The 22,242-nt window shown below is 43.9% G+C and overlaps 1 protein-coding gene across 1 annotated transcript in view; it reads right to left on the reverse strand.

The window, feature by feature from the left end:
* Window positions 1-22,242, reverse strand: part of ZNF451 (zinc finger protein 451) — a 407,158-nt gene that overhangs the window by 193,601 nt on the left and 191,315 nt on the right. The window contains exon 9 of the mRNA XM_069235765.1: window positions 8,908-10,544. Within this exon, the coding sequence (XP_069091866.1) occupies window positions 8,908-10,544 (1,637 nt within the window). The remainder of the gene's footprint in view (window positions 1-8,907; window positions 10,545-22,242) is intronic.

Below are 22,242 nucleotides of genomic sequence, written 5' to 3' on the forward strand. Positions count from 1 at the left end.
CCCTTGTGTTCCTGGCACTGCTTTTGCCGCCTTTGAAGTCAGGGGTCGCAGAGGCAGTGCCAGGGGTCATAGCCTCGACCCCTTAATAACGTCCTTGTATGTCCTTCACCTTAGGAGTAATATGGGTAATTACTCTCATCTTTGACATTTTTTCTCCACTTCTGCATGACTCACTACGAAGCCCAGCTGCACTTCCGGAAATCTGCAACATTAGAAGATTTCGTGGAGTAATTAAAACCTGTATAATTTCTGCACAAATTCTACCAGAGGGATACTTCCATACACATTATTCATGTCGAAATAAAGATCTACACGATTTACATTTTTTTCTTCTCCACTGGAGAACGTGTTTCTTTCTAGAGGAGAAAAACTATTACTTCAGCTGCTTTATACAGCGATGTTCCCAACCTCAATCTATTCCCTTTTGAACAAGTTATTTACCTTTGAAAATGCTCTTTCTGGTAGAGATTACCTAGCCGCAGACTGCTCACCATTTGAATGCTCCCCAGTTGACAGACTAGATCAGAAAGTTTCAGCAGTACCTCAGCGTGCTGGTAGGAGGCGCTGTGCAGCTCCACACAGACTCCCACTCCAGAAATGACATGAACAGGTGCCAATACCTCGAGCAGGCGTCTGCTGCTTTCAAGACTATCTGCAGCCTCAAACACAGAGCCCCAAAAGCAAACTTGTGTGACCAGTGTGCATATTCTTAAACTAATCTTATTAATGATGAAAGGAGGCCACTAATAGAACGGAGAGGAGGGGAGGGTCGGTGAGGAATCAGCTGCTAGATGGAGTCTCTACCAGAAAGACCGAAGATACGTTTTTTTGTTCTTCTCATACAGATTTCTAGACGCAGATTCCTCAACTTCTGATTAATACCAAAGTAGTACCTATTTAGAGGTGAGCCTTTGAATGGACTCAAATTTAAAAAGTCCAGAGGGACCGAACGGGCAAAATGACATCCAGACAATAGTGCTTCATGAATGTATGGAGGGACACCTACACAGTAGCCTTGCAGATGTCTAGAACAAGGACTCTAAGTGTTGACACAGTGGTAGATGCTTTGGTGCTGGTAGAATGAGCATGCAGTCTTTTTGCAGACTGCTCTTTAGCCAATACGAAGCAGATCATATTGCACAACAGGATCCAGCATGAGAGTGTTCTCTTCACCACAGCCTTGCCTTTTTTCGCTCCACTGAAATCCAGAGAGTTGATCGTTTATCCGGTGTTCTTTGATCCATTTCATAACTCAGTGCTCTCTTGTAGTCCAAGCGATTGAGTCCTTCCCTCCCCAGAGGGATAAGGTGGAGCACAGAAAGCTGGCAAAGCAACACAACCTTAGGCAAAAAAAGATGCCCAAGTCTGAAAAACCTGTCTGTCTGGGAATCAAGTAGTGTACTACAAGTCAACACAGAGAGCTTTAGTGCCACACACACATGCCACTGTGATATTATGGTGACAAGGAACACAGCCGCAATGAACAGCTGTGAAGTGTCTGAAGTGGACAGCACATCAGGAAAGTTTGGACCAAGTTAAGTTCCCACCACGACTGGATGGAGGGAGAAGAAGGACAATTGTTGCAACCCTTTCAAAAATTGCATAACAACTGGAGATGTAAACAAAGAGGCCTGAATTGACAACAGCAAAAACCCGAAAGATGCTTTTTAACTGTGTCAAAAGCAAGACCCTGCCGGGCTAGGGATAAAACAAACAACACTAGATAATTTGGTCTGGATTGGGTCAATCTGGCATATGTGGCACCAAACCATGAACTTGTGAACTTGTCCCAACAACAGATGTACATAGTTTTTTCAAGGGACACTGGGTTACTAGAGGAATGTGGAAGGTGTTAGACTGTTGCTGCTCAATCACCAAGAATTAAGATGAAGATTGTGAAGGCCTGGGTGCAGAACTAGGCCCTGCTGCTGCAACAACAGATCTTCGTGCAGGGGCAGCCTAATCAGAGGCCGGATGCTCAGCACTCAGAGGTCTGAATACCATACTCTCCAGGTCCAATCCGGAGCCTCTAGGATGACTTGGGCCTGGTTGATGCTGATCTTCTTAAGAACTCCGGGAATGAATGGTGGAGGCAGAAAGATATACAGGAGTCAAGTTTCACTCCAGGTGAAACAAGCTTCCGATTAAGATACAACTTAGAAACTCCAAACAGCGGAAGAAATGACATTGCACGTTTTCAGTGATGCATAACAGATTGAACTAAGGTTCTCCCAATTTGTGGAAGATATCATGTGCAACCTATGGGTTTAAGTGCCAATCATGATCCACTAGGTGCCGACTGCTGAGCTTGTCCGCGTCTGCCTTGGCATTCAATTATTCTGCCAAGTGGCTCCCCAATAGGAAGTTTCCTTAGTGGTCCAGCCACTTACAGATGCGATAGGCCACCTGGAACAGGGTCTGTGATGCCACCCCACCCTATTTGTTGCAGCACCACCTGGTGATGGTGTTGTCCATGAGCAGTTATACCAGTCTCCCTTTGATGAAAGGAAGGTAGGCTTTCAGCACAAGCAGATGGCCCTCAGCTCCAGAAGGTTGCTATGGAGCCGGGACTCCACTGGAGATCAGAAGCCTCTTATTGTCACCTCTCCGAGGTGGCTGCCCCCGCTCAGAAGTGACTGCTGTCAGCTCTAAGTAAGGTGTGGTGAGGGGTCTGCGGCCAACCCAATCGTGGCCGAGTAACCACCATTGCAGGTCTTTTGCATTCTGCTCTGAAATCTGGATGTGGTCAGAGAGATCGCCTTGATGTTGGGCCCACTGAGACTTCGAGTCCCACTGCAGAGCCCGCATATGCCACCTGGCGTGCTCAACCAGCGGGATGCAGGAGGCCATCAATCCCACTATCCTCCAAGTCGACCTCACTGAAATCCAGCACCAAGCCTGAAACACCAGGATCATAGTCTTAATGCACAGGACTCCTTACCTGGAGGAATACTGAACCATGTCCACAATGGCTCCAATGATGGGTAGCATCCAAAAAGGAGGCAGGTGTGACTTTGGCACGTTGATAGTGAACCCCAAAGATGACAGGACATTCACTGTAGTCCGAAGGTGGTTTATGTCTGGGGCGATCCCACCTTTAACCAGGGGAGAAGAAGACTGGCACCCAGACATCTGAAAATCTGCTGCTACCACTTTTGTTAACTCCGGGGGCCGTATTACGGAAGTGCCCTGGGGCCCAACAGACCTTTGTGCTCGCTTTGTGCACCCCTGGGGCACTTTGGTATTACAGAAAGGGCCTCAGATGCTTGTGGGTCCCTTTCTGTAATAACGACAGTGCTGGCACACATGAAGTGCCAGCGCTACCATCAGATGTTGTTCCCTCATTTGCATGGGGACGTGGCCCCATGCAAATGAGGGAATCCCTTTGCCTCTGCACCCGTCCCATATCTGACATGTGGGTGCAGAGGCATAGAAGCTGTTAGGAAGCGCACTGACACTGCACCACCTAAAAGGTGGCACGCTGTCAGCGTGTCCCCGATAGCAGCCCTGTGTAGCAGGGAAGGGGGACCCATGAACCCCCCCCAAAGATGCCCTTGCTGGCAGGTGCAGTCACTCACTGCACCCGCATGCAAGGGGATCTCTTATCCCCCCTAAAAGTGCAGGTGGCTTCCCGCCTGCACTGTCAAACACAAAGCGGCTGATCAAAGCTGCTCCGTTTTTCACATGAATGCGCTGCCCACCCCCAGGGCAGCACGAGTTTACGGTTCCCCTGGGGGCAGCGCATTATACGTTATAGGGCACACTTTCTCTGTTTGCACCCAGTGCACTAGTTTTCAGGTGCACTGGATGCAAACAGAGAAAGTGCACCCTGTGTATAATAGGGCCCCTGGGAGGCACTGGTGAGACCAAAGTGGAGCACAGCAAACTGAAAATGCTTCTGTCCCACCATGAATCACAGGTAGCATCAATGGGTCTACAGGACGGGTATATGGAAGTAGGCGTCCTGCAGTTCCAATGCTACAAACAAGTCTCCAGGGTCAAGGGCAGAGCAGACCTGGGCCTCAGTCGCAGCTCGCAGATGGGGCGAGAATAAGAATTAAATTAAAAAAATAAACACTTACCTTGCTCACCGCCGCCGCACAGCTCCATCTGCTTCTCCTCAGCAGGCACAGGCTCCGAGCCTGCGCTGTGGCCAATCCGGACGCTGCTCAAAGCAGCGCCAGGATTGGCTGGGATCACCCAGCCAGGGCGCTCCTGAGCAAACTGGGAGCCTGTGCATGCTCTTCTCAGCTTAGCAACATAGTGCCAGATTGGAGAGAACCCACTGCGCATGGCACACATCCAAAATATGACAGGTCTCATTCTTTCTGGGCACCAGAAATAAGTAAGAATAGAATCTAGGACCTACTTCTAGTGCAGGCATCTCTCGATACATGCATTGGCCTAAAGGGCTTGCACTTTCTACCTCAAGAAGGAAAGATGGTCCTCTGTCAGCCATTGGGAAGATGAGGGAGAGGTGCTAAAACAAAGAGGAGGGCATAAACCTTCCAACCAATTTGCAGTACCCACCTGTCTTCTGTTACGGCCTGTAAATTCTGAAAGAATCCTTGGATTCTGTCTCTTACCAGTTGACTGTACTCCGTGAAGGACACACCAGAGGGATTTGGCAGGTGGGGCTGTAGGGGCCTATTAACCTTGTGGGTCGCGGGGACCGTAGCCACTAAACTGTTGGGCACTATGCCGTGGTTGGATTGTCTGGCAGTATGGGTTACCTTTGCAGAAGCTGGGAAAACGAGATGTCTGATGTAGCTGGCGAGGTGGGTCAATTGGGCTAGAGAGCAAGCTGTGGTCATGCTCTCCTTGAACCATTTAACAGCAGAGCCTGCCTTGTCCCTGTACAAGCTAGTCTCATCGAATGGCATTTCCACGAGGGACAAATGGACATCACCTGAAAAAACAGTGGAACACAGGCAAGCACGATAGCGAATGCCAAAACTATTGTCAGTGGCTGGCCTGATGGAATTGGTAGTGTCCAAGTCACATTGAATTGTAATCTTGGCTGCATCCCGGCCATCCTGGATGACTCGGGTAAGGATAGGTAGGAGATCTTTGGGGACACCAAGGAGGACGAGTCTCAAAAGGGCTGAGAGTAGCGTTCCAGGAGACAGCTGCAGTCACTGATCAGAGAACGAGGCTGGTAGAAGAAAAAACTTGCTTCTTAAATGTCACAACTTGCTAGATTCCCAATTAGGGAAGAGTTGCCCATTTGCCCAGAAAGTGTTGGGTCGGTGAGACATATAGGTATCTCTTCATCCAGCATGGATGGATTGAGCACTGGCATTGAAGTTGCAGAAACTGGCGAGAACTGTGCCGCTAAAAGCGAGGGCTGAATAGCAGCCAGACCCATTGTAACAACCTTAGAGTGTCCAACTGACACCAAGGGCGAACCCACCAGCGGTACTCCAGATGGAATGTCTCATGCTCCTTGGGGCCTAACAGCACGCCAGTGGGAGTCTGCCTCTGGACAAAACAGGACTGGGACCAAAACTTCGACTTGGACCACAAATTTTACTGGTCTCGTCTCTGGTTCGTCTATATTGGCGATGTAGACTTTTGCCTCATGGTCTTTGGATTCACTGAAACGCAGTCTCTGCAGACCTTAGAGTTGTAACTTGATCCCCAGCACCACAGACACATCTGACAGGGATCTGTCACAGACAAGTGTATACAACAGTCCTTACAGGGCTTAAAACTTGTTGTTTTGGGGGGCGACATTCTCTTGCACACTGAATTTTTTGAGAAAATATACAAGGTAAATTTCTATGGGAGAATATAAGAAACTCCGGATCCGTGTTGGGATATGCACAGGAGTGGCGCCTATATAGACCTTCGATGTTATTTATCATTGTTAGAGTGGAACAGCGTCAATAAGTATTGGTGCAGCGCCATCTACCAGCGCACAGAGGTACTGCCGTAAGGTTGCCATATCCAACCTGGTGAGTACTCAAAAAGGTGAAATATCTGCGGCTAAAAGTCTCTATCTGAATGGAAAGCACTTATTTTTGCCTCTCACCAGAGCAATTCTGCAAACGTTTCAAGGGTGTGAAACTTCCTACATGTTGACTGTGAATAGCCATGAATTTCCGTGTTCACTGCAGTTTGCACCATCATATCATTAACCGCTTGGGTGCCCAGGACGAGCTGGTCTCGCCCTCAGCACCGTTTGCCCAGTGCCGCTCCCCCTGATGGCCGAGCACCCCCCTCCCCTTGGCAGAGATGGAAGGGGAAGCCCGTGTGGCGTCTGATGACCTCAGAGGCCTTTGATTGAAGGAGAAATGCAAAAGCATTTCTCCTCCGATCACATGAAGGGGGCAGAGAGGCATGAAAGGAGAGGAAAGGCCTTTCCTCTCCTTTCATGTCTGTCTGAGCATTTCTGCTGCCCAATCGCGATGCGATCGGGCAGCAGAAATGCCACTAGACACCAGGGTTTTTTTTTTGATTTATGAAATAAGGAGGGCGGCACTTTGGGCAAGGGGGGGGTAAGAGTTGGGGGTTTGGGCAATTTATTTCTAGGCCAATCCACAAAATTCCTACCACCCAGCATTGTCTCATCTATACCGATAAACTTTCTGCTGCACTTGTCAGCCTAAAAATGTTTTTTTCAAACTGCCCTTTTAGACCCACTTTGGTTCCCCCTCAATTTCGACGTGTTTTTGTCTCTTCCCTGTTACAAACACTTGGCCTACCTACACAAGTGAGGTATCATTTTTACCGGGAGACTCAGGGGAACGTTGGGTGGTAGGAAATTTGTCCCGGTGCAGTGATCCCGCACAGAAATGTGGGAAAAATGTGATTTTAAATGAGGTTTGCTGAGGATTCTGGGTAAGAAAACATCGGGGGATCCACGCAAGTCACACCTCCCTTGACTCCCTCAGGTGTCTAGTTTTCAGAAATGCCTGGGTTTGGTAGGTTTCCCTAGATGGCTGCTGAGCCCAGGACCAAAAACGCAGGTGCCCCTCCGCATAAACAGGCAGTTTTCTATTTGATAATTTTGATGTGTCCAGATAGTGTTTTGGGGCATTTCCTGTTGCGAGCACAAGGCCTACCCACACAAGTGAGGTACCATTTTTATTGGTAGACTTGGGGGAACGCTGGGTGGAAGGAAATGTGTGGCTCCTCTCAGATTCCAGAACTTTCGGTCATCAAAATGTGAGGAAAAATTGTTTGTTTAGCCACATTTTGTGGTTTGCAAAGGATTCTGGGTAACAGAACCTGGTGAGAGCTCCACAAGTCACCCCGGTCTTTGATTCCCCTAGGTCTCTAGTTTAAAAAAATGCACAGGTTTGGTAGGTTTCCCTAGGTGCCGGCTGAGCTAGAGGCCAAAATCCACAGGTAGGCACTTTGCAAAAAACACCTCTGTTTGCTTTGAGAAAATGTGATGTGCCCACTTTGTGTTTTGGGGCATTTCCTGTCGCGGGCACTAGGCCTAGCCACACAAGTGAGGTACCATTTTTATTGGGAGACTTGGGGGAACATAGAATAGCAAAACAAGTGTTATTGCTCCTTGTCTTTCTCTACATTTTGTCCTTCCAAATATAAGACAGTGTGTAAAAAAAGACGTCTATTTGGAAAATGCCCTCTAATTCACATGCTACTATGGGCACCCCAGAATTCAGAGATGTGCAAATAACCACTGCTCCTCAACACCGTATCTTGTGCCCATTTTGGAAATACAAAGGTTTTCTGGATACCTATTTTTCACTCTTTATATTTCAGCAAATGAATTGCTGTATACCCGGTATAGAAAGAAAACCCACTGCAAGGTGCAGCTCATTTATTGGCTCTGGGCACCTAGGGTTCTTCATGAACCTACAAGCCCTATGTATCTACGCAACCAGAAGGGTCCAGTAGACGTAACGGTATATTGTTTTCAAAAATCTGACATTGCAGGAAAAAGTTACGGAGTAAAACGTAGATAAAAATGGCTGTTTTTTTTCACCTCAATTTCAATATATTTTTATGTCAGTTGTTATTTTCTGTAGGAAACCCTTGTAGGATCTACACAAATTACCCATTGCTGAATTCAGAATTCTGTCTACTTTTCAGAAATGTTTAGGTTTCTGGGATCCAGCATTGGTTTCACACCCATTTCTGTGACTGACTGGAAGGAGGCTGAACGCACAATTTTTTTCAAAAATGGGGTATGTCCCAGTAAAATGACAAAATTGTGTTGAAAAATTAGGTTTTCTGATTCAAGTCTGCCTGTTCCTGAAAGCTGGGAAGCTGGTGATTTTAGCACTGCAACCCCTTTGTTGATGCCAATTACAGGGAAAAAAACACAATCCTTCTTCTGCAGCCCTTTTTTCCTTAAAATCAAAACAAACAAAAAAACACAATTTTCACTGTATTTTGGCTATCTTCTTGCCCTCCTTCAGGGGAACCCACAAAGTCTGGGTACCTCTAGAATCCCTAGGATGTTGGAAAAAAAAGGACGCAAATTTGGCGTGGGTAGCTTATGTGGACAAAAAGTTATGAGGGCCTAAGCGCGCTCTGCCCCAAATAGGCAAAAAAAGGCCTGGCAGCGAAGGGGTTAAATATTCAGAAAAAACAATAAAGCGTCCTTCAAATTTCTAAAGGACATTTGCCACAATGAAATTCCACGAATCTTAACACTACGAATCAGAAGGTGCAATTTACTTTTGCAAATGGCTTTTTTGCACGCCCAAGTCAAACTCAGTTGTGCATAAATATTTTACAAAAAAGCATTCAGTAATTAGTTTATACTACAGACATCCAGAGTGCGTTTGTGGTCCGGCTTCGGATGTCCATAAGACAATCGTATGATGTGAAAACACTAATAATGTCCTCAATTCCTCAACAGTTTTCTCATTTTCCATAGACATTCATTTTAATAACATACATGGATAAACACATAACGAAAGTTACCTGTGTCCATACTTGGTGACCCAGATTCCCGACTGGTATCAGAAGACGACGATCCTGTGGTGGACAGCGAATTAGAGGGGGGCATATTACTTTTCACCTGTCTTGGGCGACTTGAGACTTTGCTACTGGGCAGCTTGGCTGTGCATGTGCTGCTGGCAGTAAACTTGAACACCCCTTCTTGTAGTGCAGTGGATCCAAAAGGCTGACTCAGATTTGGCTTCTGAAGAAAACTGTGGCAGGCGTGGTAGTGTCGCTGGGCACTGTCAGGGTCACTGAACGATTTTGTGCAAGTTCCACACTTTACCGCGAATGACACCTGGTCGGAATTCTTTGCATGCTCTAAAGAAAAATGTTCCATGATGTCGGATTCCTTTTGGCCTGTTGCTTTACACATGCCGCAGCTGTACCACATAGAGCCTTTCGCCAAAAGATTTTCTTTACACTTAATTAGGTCTTCTTTTCGCCGATTTTTACTTGTGTACACTGTCAGACAGCCGCACGTTAAGCGAACGCTGTCTTCTGGGGCTGATGGTGTGGTTTCTTGGTCTTTTATGGACACTTCTGCCTGATCAGGCAAAAAGAGATACTCTCTGCTGTGGACGTCTGTGTAGTGCACGATAAATTCTTGCTCTGCCACAAAGAAAAGGTCCTCACACAGGCCACATACGTATTTCATCTTGATCTCCCCGCTGTGGTGCTCTTGACAGTGCCGGTAGAATCGCTCTACCTTGTGATAGCGCAGTTTGCAGAGGTCGCAGCAGACCCTGTGGAACTGATGGCTACTCAATGACTTGCAGTGCTGCTGAACGCTGGCTTCACTATCAAAGAGCTCTTCACAGATGCTGCATTCCCACTTCCCTCTGACAGGTGAGGGAGGAGATGCGGACAACTCGGGTTCTGATGAGGGCTGTGGCAACATTTTTGACGAGGAAGGGGATGGTGCTTCTTCTTCAGCCTCTTGATCATAATAGAAAGTGTGGCCACTGTGGCATTCAGCTATATGTCCCAGAGCGGCTTGCTTCGTTGACAGCTCGGCATTGCATGTATTGCACCAAAAATAATAATTTTTCAAATGTGCTCCACCATGGAAACGGCTCATGTGCAACTTAATGACTGTGGAATCTTCAGACTTCTTCCCACAAACCATGCACTTATAGCAGATGCTATTTGCAGATAAAATGTGCTTCTCTGCCACTTGGTCAGTTTCAAACTTCTGGTTGCACTCACAGAACCATACAGTTTTAGTGACGATCATATTTTTTAATTTTAGTAGTCCCCCGGATGCTTGAGATTTTACTTTCATATTCTTGACTTTCAGTGATTCGGTTTTCGAACCTAGGTGATCAAACGCTCTTTTAAGCATTGAAGAGTTCTGATTGGACCGACCCACCGATAAGCGCACATCAGACGGATCTAGGACTCCTTCGTTGACATAGCTGAAGACCAATACAGATTCTTGCACTTTGGTAACCAGCTTTGGACTGTGGTTAGTGCTTTCTTTATGCTGGCAGATTTGCTCATCACTGCTGAACAACTTTTTGCAAGGTAAGCAGTGAGCTTTAACAAGAAATACCTCCGCGACTTGGGCTATGGTCTTCTCCGACACTGCAGCTGGGCCAGCTTCACGGCATCGGGTTCTAAATGAGGAAAACCGAATGAGAATATTTCACATTAAAATGTCTAAAATATCTGTAGAGATCTCGGCAGCAGAGGCAGGTTAATAGTGCACATAAGGTTAAGGTGTGTACAGAAATAGAGTATCTAGCCTAGGAAGCTTTAGGCGAAGAGGGAGGCTTTGAATTTATGACAAGAATGGAGGCTTCAGACGATGCCCGATCTTTCTCTATTTATTGCTCAGCAGCTACGCTAACAAAAAAAGATTCCCACCTCATGAATAAGTAAATGGATTAACAAAAACAAAGAACTGGTGCAAGGCAAATGCAGTTTACAGCTAGAAAACCCAACTGCGCAAAACAACTCTACTTTCTATTGTTTTGGGCATTTTTAAATCATTGTCCTGTTCTTTGGCAAGGTCACAACATGCTCTCCAGTTGATCGAGTATGTAGATACTCTATTTTTTATGACCTGTTGTAGCCGTCGCCATCCAGTTATCACTACAGAGGGGTTTTGGCTCCACAGACATGTTGGGGGCCAGGAGTACATGTTCGGATTGGGCAAAAGTTGTGTGTTTTCACGAAAAAGTGCTTGCCATCCATGTAGATGTGATCATTTTGTTTATTTATCCAGTTGCCTAAGCTTGAACTTTCAGGGGCACATACGACATTGGGATGCTTGAAAGTATCTTTGATAATTAAATCATTTATGGCGTTTTCTATGGCTGGAGCAGAGATGGAAGGAGGGCAGTCATTAACCTACATGGGTAATTAAGATTTGGCTTGATAGTGCAACTGTCACCCGACCCTTTAACATACATCGATATGATTCTATAATGTTTTGCTCCCACCCAAATACAAATGTTTTTCCGTACTATGCCTCACATTACCATACAGCATTCCTTTAAAGCCAGACATATTGGCATTCGCAATGCTTGTGGTGTATTGTTTGAAGGGGGTGTTGGTAGAGGTTTTCCGCTAGGAGTGGTGCATTTGTTGTCGTGCATGAGGCCTGGAGATGTGCTTTTGACCTGATGTGGCAGCAGGAAGCAGTGTCGTGTTATGCAAATGGGGAGTGAGGGACAGTTGTGAGCAATGTATATACACACCAGAGTGTTTTGTAGTCTGAGAGGTAATTGATTAATGTTTTGCTAACAGCCAAATCTTTCGTGCCTTTCTGAATTTTACTTGACAGTTGATACTCCTGGTCCTTGGAGGATGCTGCTCAGCAGATCATAATTTTTCCTTTTGATAACTTATGACGTTTAAGAAACCTTTAATTTTGGACCTATCTGATGCTTTGCCAGTGTAAGTTTCTCAAGAGTACCGGTTTTAATGTAATTTCTACCGAACATTGTACGATGAAAAGTAGATTAGGCCTCAGATCCTGGGACAGGATGTTCCCAGCGTTTATGGGAGGTTAGTGTGCAAATTACTGTGCTAAAAAGTATAAGTGAGCATGTAATAACGGTGATGCGAAAGTGGTTGAAGGTCACTGATGACTTTTGTTTTACTACCCGTTTACTACTAATAACTATTTAGTGATTGATGTTTAAAACTCCTTTTCTGAGCCACCCCATGCTACCACTATGTAGATGTACGTATGGGTCAATTCTGCTGCGACAGAGGAGAGCTTTCTGAGTTGCTGTATTTTCTCCCTGTGATCACTGTTCTTATAATAAATGCGATTACAGATTCTACCAAAATGTAGACTAAAATGCTTTTCTTAGATTATCTAGATGCTACGTATTCGGATCGCAACGCTAGGCTCTGGTACCCACTGTTCTAGGACCACATTCCGTCGTAAATTCCAGCCTACCATTAGAAAAATAAGTGAGGCCTGCCCAGCACAATGTTATCAGGCTACCACAATTCAAACACAATTAAATGTCATACGTTTTTATTGTTTCTGTATTTAATAATGGCAAAAGGGAAAATATACGCTTTTATGGGCCTAAAACAATATAGCATAACAAGACAATAGAAAGACAATAGAAATAAAGCTCCAGGATGATAAAAACAAAAGGTTCCAGCAGAACCGTCTTTCGATATCAAAAAAAAGTTTCACACCTTCAGGGAACACCGCAGAAAAATGCAAACTGAAATTGAATGGTCAATGTAAGGCACTTATTAGATCGATATAAGCAGAGCTTGAAATGTATACAAATGACGGAGAACTATGATGAATGCAGTAGAGATGGGGGGTCAGGGAATCTGGGGGTGAGGCAACAAGAAGTATGAGAATTATTAGTATAAAATTAAAAAAAGATTGGATCGTCGCTCCCAATACACCCTGCCCACTTTAGCTTTTCAATATATGAAAGCAGCTAAATACCATCATGATTCCCAAATGAGAAATAAAAAAAATAAAATAAAAAAAAACACTATCAACAAAAATTAAAATGCCAAATGAGCCATGTAGAAGAAAAGCTTAGACTGGACATGCAAATGGAAACTATCATCCTCTCATCCCCATCACCAGTATAGTTGAACCACAGATATCTAGAGACAGAAGATAGGGAACAGGAATACATTCTAGATCTTCTTTCACACCTCCTTCACCAAATGGCGGTCAGGCCACTCTAATGAATTTATGTGGGACAGGTGGAGAATAGGAACAAGCACCACTTGAAGAGCAGACAGTATTCCCGGACACAGTCTCAACACTCAATTCCAGCAGCAACCCCAGCGCTTTTCTGCTCCATATCCCATGTCTAGTACTTCAGCTGCCAGCCCCACGATCATGCTGTCAACATTTCTGCCTCATGAGGAAGTAGGGGAAGGAGAGAGATAAAATACTGTAAAAAAAAGAAGAGTGAAGACAAACTAAAGTAAGGAATCTAGCAGTGAAAAAGAAAGACGTGGCAAAGATGAGTTTCATGAGACCCTCAGACTCTCCCCAGATGCCATTGAGACAGTAACCAAGAATGGGTGGTGGAGGCCAATGATCAGGTTCCTGTCTAGGTGCCATGGAGCCCAGCTTCATAATGTCAAAGAAGTTTCAGAAGAGAGGAGCCTCAAAAGTTAGAGGAGCTGACAACTAACAGCACAGTACTCTAATCGATGATGGGTCGACTTAAAACAATAGCTGAGGGTTTTAATATCTTCTAGAGTTAATGCACATCTTACAGATAAGACAATGTTGTCTGATCGACCACCAGAAAATGAAGAAGAGTTGAAATTACTAAAGCCAGACTGGTAAACACTGTAATAGGTGTCGCTCACCTAAGATAGACCAGATTAAAATAAACTGATTTAAGGAGAACACAAGAGAATCTCCAGCAGGCTATTCAGATATCCTGAAAGTTGTATTTGAATACCATTCTGGCACTAAAGATGCCCCAAACTCTTATAGTGAAGGAGTGCCGCAAGCTTTGTTCATGGATTACTACCAATGGTACAACTGCATACCATTTCAGTGGGTTGTCAAATGAAACAGCTAGCTGACCTTGGAGCCTTTGCAAAAAATCACTGCATAGTTTGCCAAAAGAAAAAGAAAAAACTGAGGCTCAACTCATTACCCTCACGCTGCAGTGAAACTAAAAAGTAGTGGGTGGCAGATGGATTTGTCAGGTGTAGATAAAGGGAGGGAGGGCAGGTTTCTAGGTCCCAGGATAATCATCCTTTGAGAACTGTGGCCAGTTAGGACACAGGAAAAATGAATGCACTTCATGGTTACGACAGACGAGTGTGATAATTCTGTCCTTATTCTGCCCAGTTTCCACCCTCCACCTCTTGGATCCTACTAGGACAGCCTAATGGGAGCCAACTGCTCAATTACCTCATTATCATCAGCAGATCACAATGGCCTTTATGTATGAAATACTGTTGATAAGAAATCTACCCCTTTTTTCACAGACAGACCAGCAGTCAAGGTTTTGGAATTGCCCTAAATTCCCTTCTCGGGTGATCCCTTGAATGCAGTTGCTATTTCCAAATGACCTGTATTTCAGCCCATCTCCAAATATCTTAATGTTTCTTTGAGTCCCATTTTTGATAAGCATGCCTTCCTCTCTAGAGCATCCTTCTCAGTGAAACATTTATTCAGAGATTTATTGTGTAAACAGAAGAGTATTGTGTTAGGAGGTCTCTTTTGTTTTACATTTTGGTGTACAAAACGTTGTTTCATTTGCACAACAATGTGTAAAATCCTGTAAATTCAACAAATGCTTTCACTACACATACCCTTCACAGTCCCTTAGTCAGCTGGGCCATATGGAAATGGATACATTGGCTACAATCTGTGTAGAAACTGGTATAGAATGGGCAGATGCCCTGCCTCTGGCCCTGATTAGTCATGCCCACCTAACTGACGGGAATAATTCATCATCAAATACTGATAGGCAAGCTCGTGATGCTTCTGACAGCACTAACAGTTGGCTATTTGAGCGATGATGCTACTTTGAACAATTGGAAAACATTAAGGAACTATGTAAAGGCCTTCCATTTGCAGGGTCAGGAACTTCTGACATTGAGTTTGATAGAGGCACACCACAACCTACAATCGGCATTTTGTACACATCAAATTACACCAGAGAAAGTCAATGCTACAGCCCAGTTGTAAAGGACCTTTACAGGTCCTACTAGAAACAACACCTCTGTCAAGGAGAAAGTCTGAGCCCATAGAGAGCAGAGGCAGAGTGATTGTGCTGGTAACCTCTCCCCTGCATGGCTAAACCGATAGTGTACCGAAGAAAAATGCACAGCTTCTACCCACAACCAGTCAGTGGACAGTGCTTGCCACCCTACCTGGAACCAATAAGTCAAAGTGCAAAGAGAGTAGCTTTTTTGAACCCCGGAATCAATATAAGGATCTTCCCACTCTGATTTGCTGTCACAGCCACACAAACCCATGAGGGGCATACCTAACATATCTGTGTTTTTTGAATGATACAACATATGTGCCAACACAAGAATATGTAATTCACCCTTTCATTGTGCACTGGTTTGGGACTGAAGTTTCTTTTTCATGAACATGTCAGCCAGCACCACCACAATGAAAAAACTCTAAGGACACACCAAGTCTTCAGTTTAAAACAACTGCAGTTTAAACAAAGGGAGCCAGTGTTTGTAAAGCTAAACTCAGCCTTGGTCAAAACGATGCTCTCTTTGGTACTATCCACAAGTTGACAGCAAATACCAATTTCAGTTCAAAAGTTCTGAAGACATCATAGGGCACTTTTCTCATCTGTCAGAAAAGTATCATCAATGGTTGCCAGCGGACTGGTCCAGGACATGATGCATATCCTTGCCATCAGGCATTTCAAACCCTCCTTTGCAGGACTGCGGACCCTGATAAGAGACCTATCATAAGCTCAGCGGTTTTACGGCATTCTTATTACAGGACTGGGAGTTAATAAAGCTCTATTAAACATAGGAAAGCTGATCAAACTATTAGAGAAAGTTAATAATTCTACAGCAATTGCTTTGGAAACGTTACTCTAGAAATGGCGCTGCACCAAACTAAGTTTGCAAAGTAGAAAGGCGCTGGTTTGTGTACTGACCAATAACAGTATGGCCTAACAGGCAATAGCATGACAGATAAAGGTTGCTTACACGTTCCCGTGGTTCTTTTAAGTGACACACTTTGATAGTCTTTTTTCTATCTTCATGGTAGTTACTATACATCTCCTATACGTGCCAAAGCAAACTTTATGGCAATCCTTTATTAAAATAAAAATACAAGAAAACAAGACTATTCCAATTTATCAATACGTTCTGTTGGGTTTGTAGTTTATAATAAATCAATCCACTAGATTTCTTTTTCTGAGTGATATTTGATCACTTCTGTTCCTGCTTGCTGGTTTTGAAGTAATTCTAAAACTTGGAGTATCAGTTGATTGATTTGGTGCTACACAGTTGATCTACCTGGGACAAACCCCTCCTGGTTGGGAAACATTAAATCTGGGAGGAAAGGAGAATGTCTTGGCTTGCCAAGGATTTTGGCATCACAGTTTATAAGCGAAAGCTGTCTGTATGATTCACACTTACTCGCAGGTTTCAATAAGGTGATCAACAGTGCTTCTCTCATAATAGAAGAAAGAACAGCCATCAGGTGCAGGGCCAACAAAATTGGAAAAAGCTTTGTAAAACTCACAAAAAAGACCCTCGAACCTGGAGCCTTATTAGATGGCATGCTACTGATGACCGTTTTCAGTTGTTCTAACGTAAATGGTTGGCCAAAGTATTAGCAGTACCGTCTCCCAGTCAGGCCCGGGCAGTATCCTGTAAGTACTCTCCCACATTAGCAGCTGACTATAGAAACCTGGAGGAATATAGTCTGGAATATAATACACTAATATGGCTAAAATATGTTTTGGGGCATCTACCAGATCGGGCTTCTTGAATACATTATTAGCAGTCCAATGTCACATAACCATATTGGCTAGCAATCTGGCAGCTGTTGATCGTCCCCGTATGAACGTGCATGGGAATATTTTCCACTGTGATTTCTGTCCCCGTTTGACACTCCTGCATATTCAAAAAGCTTGACCCCGATATTATCAAGAATGCTTGGATGAGGATAACATGCATGCACTAATTCTAGCTCTTTGACCTCACATTCCAGTGGTTGCAAGAGATGCCTCAGGGATTGACATACTCCATCTTGTTTGGCTACAGATGTCTGCAACTACCATCTTAAACGCCTCCCAAACTGTACCTATGCTATTCAGTGTGTCCGAATTTAGCTGGAAATATTCTATAATCTCAGACCCTAACTCATCACAAAACAATGTATGGGGTCAGTGTTCCCACTCCTAGGCGCCACTGCCCAACAAATGGAAGCAACTCAGGAGTCTCTAGTCTCAACATCTCCAGGACAGGATCAGAAAGAATCCTGGCTAGATGTCTCTCCTCTCGCACCCAGAAACTGACATCCTGTGTGGACAGCTAAAAATTGTTATGTCTGGCTGAGAAATATGTTCCTTTCCCTGCCGATGGATGACATATCTATTAGCTCATACTCTGGCGGCAGCAGACCTGTGTCGGGCCAAACTGGAATACCTGCCAAGCTACTCCTGCAAAGTTCAGTTAACGTTGCAGCCCCAAAGCAGTGCCTGGTATTCAGTCCTCATCACCTGGCCCCATAGGTTGTAGCAAAACATAGGTTTAACTACACTTGGACTGTAATGGTCAATTATTGTGATATGTTAACCTTAGAATCCTCCACAAAATCGCATGTATGCCCTGCTAATTCATTATGGAGGAGGAGATTCAAGTAGATGCCAAATATACAACTTGTGTCCGATGAAAATTGTGTGATTTTTTTCATCCCTTTTCACATTTTGGCTATATGGGCTTTTTGATCCTTACTGAGCCAATCTGCATTGGAAACCCAAGTAGTACTCTTACATAACCACTGACTAAATGTTCATTCTCAATTTAAGGATCATGGTTTTATTTCCCCCACAGAACGAAAGATCTTTTGCTATTGCAGTTTAGCTGAATGATAAACAGTTTAGCACTTACAATCTGCTATACACTTAAATTTGCTAACCACAACTGCTGCGTACCTACAGCACAATGGCTGCATAGGGGACTAGTGAAGTCTATTGTTTTACCCAAAGAAGAGATGTAATTCCCGCTATGGTGATGAAAATTTTGCTAAAATGGGTATTTTATCAGCCAACATCTGGAACTTCACTGTTTGTTGTTATTAATTTGGTTTAATCCTTTACCCTGTGATCTCACCTCAATGTTTATATTGAAGCCCTACCTTTCTTAATCTTTGTCAACCATAAAGGTATAGTGTATTTTCTACCCAACATGGCGAACTAGAAATTGGAGCCAGATTCTGTTTGGATTATAGACTCGAACGGCTGGGTTTGTGCTGTTTACAATTCTTCGCAGGGACACACAAAGCCAGGCAATGTAAGAATTATATATTCAGCCTTCATTTGAGCTTATCAAGTTCAGCAGGTAAATGCAAATTAGTTTGAAACTTATCTGAGGAGTGTTTTCTAAGAAAACCTAAATTTGCTGCTCTAGCACTTTGAAACTGGTTTGTCTGATTATTTTAACACCTTTTGGGAACACTGCTCGTCCCAATTGTAAGGAGAGGAGTTTTTAAATTGAGGTTATCTAATATTGGTAATGTTCTTACCTATGACCAGATTGCAGATTGCATATTATATGTCTTTTTTCCTCTGGGCTCATAAGGTATTTGTATGATCGTAACGTATCCCAGATATACTAGGAGGGGCTGTCTTGCCCAAGTAATGTACCATGGGTAACAGGTCTGTGGTAATTATTTTGTAAAGTGAATCCAAAAAATGTACTTTGAAAACATTATCATTACTGGTTGTGTTATCTAATGGCCATTAGAATGGCACAATATTAGTTTTACTAAGAACTCTCGGAATATATTAATCATGGTAACATTTAGCCTAGAGTTGATCGAATTACTATTATCTGTTCAAGATGTCCATCTATAAGCTGACACTCAATATTTTAATTTAACTTTTCACCGGTCTGTGTTTACATTTAATTTTTTATGATTGAGCCATATAGTGGGTTTGTTCAACTTTTAGAAAAATAATGTGAATTGAAATAATTGTGTTTTTCTGTTAATAAACTTTATGCAGACTCTCAAAAACCAAAATAATTCCACCAAATAGTCTTTAAGTGACTCCGCAACATTATCATTATGATATATTTTTGGACACTTTGGGTGTATTTAGTGTCCTCTTGTGGGGGCACTTTTGTTCTGGGCAATATACCTAGAATCCAGAATTACTTTACGAACATTCATATTTGTACAAATGAAGGTGTGGGCCTATACTACCAGGTTTAAATTACCTGCTACCATAAGGTTTATGACTTTTTTTGTTTTTAACATTTCGTTCCATATTTACCCATAGCTTTTTTTCTGGTCAACTTACTGGTATTTATCCATATGTGTTTTGTTAACATATGAGGTGATAACTCATGCATTTCTGCATTTATTTAATGGATAAATGTGCACTCATACTTTGATGTCTGTCAGGGTTTAGCACATTACACAGCCAGAAAGAATACAACATTAGCATAATAGCACAAATACATGTGTAGTAGTTATGAACAATATTTTTTTTAACAATTGGATTTCAAAGGCTTGAGGTTTGGCCCTTGCAATTTATTAGGAGACTTACTGTAAAACAGGATTTATTGTGTTTATACTAGAGGACAGCACAAAATGCAGAGAGCTGCCAGTATATGTCTCTAGGAAGCAGCTAATGTTACCAATCTAAATTTATGTTCCAACTGTATCTAATCCTTTCACATTCGGAAACGTCTATGAGCAAATCTCAGCTGAATGTTGAAGAGGCTACAGGTTATCATGACATTATTTCAAATAATCTACTTGGAGTGAAGGAGGCCCATTGTAGGGTTTGGAGAAAAAAAAAAAAGAGTCATAAAGTGATGTAGTATGACAAACTACAGCATGATGAAACAGAGTAAATTAAATTCTAGTCTGTGAAAATTAACCATTTACTTGGAGGGACAGATTAAGACATTTAGCAACTATTGCTGAAGCAATGTGGTGGATAATAAACTGGATGTAGCACGTCAAGAAAGTCTATCTGGCTAATAAACACTTATTAGGTTTAATGTAGACTCATTTCCTTTCATAGTGGTGCTCATGCCAATTGCTGTCAATATGATGTTTGTTTCGCTTTACCTCCTAAACAAATTACAACCTGTCCGCAATAGAACTCTCAGACCTCCTACATCTTAAGATGACACTACACCAAGACCACCTGAAAGTTCAATGGCTTCAAACCAGATTGCTTTTAAGACATTGTATAATGCACCAAACACTCAAAAAACTGGGACTAAGGTTCCTCCAAGAGAATCTCCACACTCACCTAACATAAAACAGTTTTAACTTCAATATAAATTAAGCCACCACATGTTAGCAAATCATGATGAAGTATGTTTATTTAACTCCAGGCCAGCTAGCATTGGAACTCCTACCATTTAACTAAAGAAAAAATGAAACCTCTGCCGGGCCATGGAAAATCCAACTCCAAGGATTAATGTCAGTTTGTTACACTCATCAGCCAAATGCTGCACCGATGGGGGCTAGTCTGATATGGCACCCAAGCAGGAGCACAATTTCAGAACTAGGCCGCCTAGCGTGGCAGTTGCTGTGTCCCCCCCCCTGGGCTCCCTTGGGAACTGCCCTCGCCCGGGAGACATTCCTGAGGCATAAACTTTGAGGTGCAGGACCCACGACTGCAGCTTCAGGAGGCGTGCCGCCGGCATTGTATGGGCAGCCACACAGCAAAAATGGTGATGGAGATGGGCTCTGGGCCCAACCGCTAGAGATCGGCTATATTTTGCTGCTGGAGTCTGGATCTGGACCAGCGGTGCTGGGGACATTTACTAAAAACTGACTGGAAGGGGTTATGTTCTCAGTGGTTCAACTGCCAATACTTCTCTACAGGGCAGGAAAGAAAGCAGGGATGGCGATCCTCCTCGCTACTCATTTAGCGGAGAGGGTGATAGGCACCCACACTGAATTGTCCAATCGGCTACTAGTGCTGCGGATAGATAAGAGCTACACATTTACCTTAGCAAACCTCTGTGCCCCCAATGACCGCCAAGAAGCTTTAGTGAGGGAAGACGTGGGCTGCATTATTGATTCTCCTGACATAGACATCATTATAGGTGGGGACTTCAACACTGTCCCTGATGCAACCATAGACAGGTCCATTGAGACAATGGATAGAAGAGGTGGGAGTAACAGACGTGTGGCAACTTAAGCATCCAAACGCAAAGGATTACATCCTCTTTTCTGTTGCTCACCAGACGTGTGCTAGAATATATCTTTTCCTCACATCTCTGTGCATCACTCACGCTACTCAGGTGGTGGCGATAGGGGTGGCTGCTCTTTCCGATCACTCCTCTGTCACCCTTAGATGTGCCTTCCCCAGTCACACCTCCTTCTCACACCTGGCGTCTGAACACTCAACTCCAAACGTATGAGATTAATGTCACTGACATCACGATTGCTATTACCTCCTGTTTAGCAACAAACGACACGCCATTCACACCTATTGCAACTTTATGTAATACATTCAAGGCAGTTCTACGGGGGCAATTTGTAGCTATGGCAGCACGCCAATAAGGATAGGCACCCAACTAGTATCTAACAAAGGACTTAGATGAGCTACGCACATGCGCTGGCTCCTTTGGGACATAGCGCAGGTCACAGCAGCGTAAGAACAACTTAAGGCCCTAGATATTGACAGGGCAGAGTATGTTCTGCTCCGTACCAAGCAGAAATATTATGTGGGAAGGAATAAAGCACAACGTTTGTTAGCCCATTGACTGCACTCCCAAGCAGTTCAAAACAGGGTAGAAGAGGTAATGTGATCCAACCATTCCCCAAAACACTACAACAAAGGAATTCAAATTGCTCTATACTGAGCTCTACTCGGCAGAGGAGCTGGATGATAAAGACGCCACTTCTTACTTAGCCCAAGTCCCCTTGTCGTCTATCCCCCGGAAAGATGTCTCCACCTTAGACAGGAATAATCACAGCCAATGAAGTATTAATCAACATCCAACGCCCGAAGTCACGCAAAGCACCTGGGCTAGATGGCTATAGTTCTGACTTCTAGCCATTGCTCGCTCCTCTTCTAGTGCAACTATGTATCTCCTTCAGTGCGACTGGCACCCTGAGGGATACAATGCAGCTGGCCTTGATCACAGTGCTTCCCAAATCGGGTAAAG

The sequence above is a fragment of the Pleurodeles waltl genome, chromosome 5 (genome assembly GCF_031143425.1).
Source record: "Pleurodeles waltl isolate 20211129_DDA chromosome 5, aPleWal1.hap1.20221129, whole genome shotgun sequence".
Classification (NCBI taxonomy): Eukaryota; Metazoa; Chordata; class Amphibia; order Caudata; family Salamandridae; genus Pleurodeles; species Pleurodeles waltl.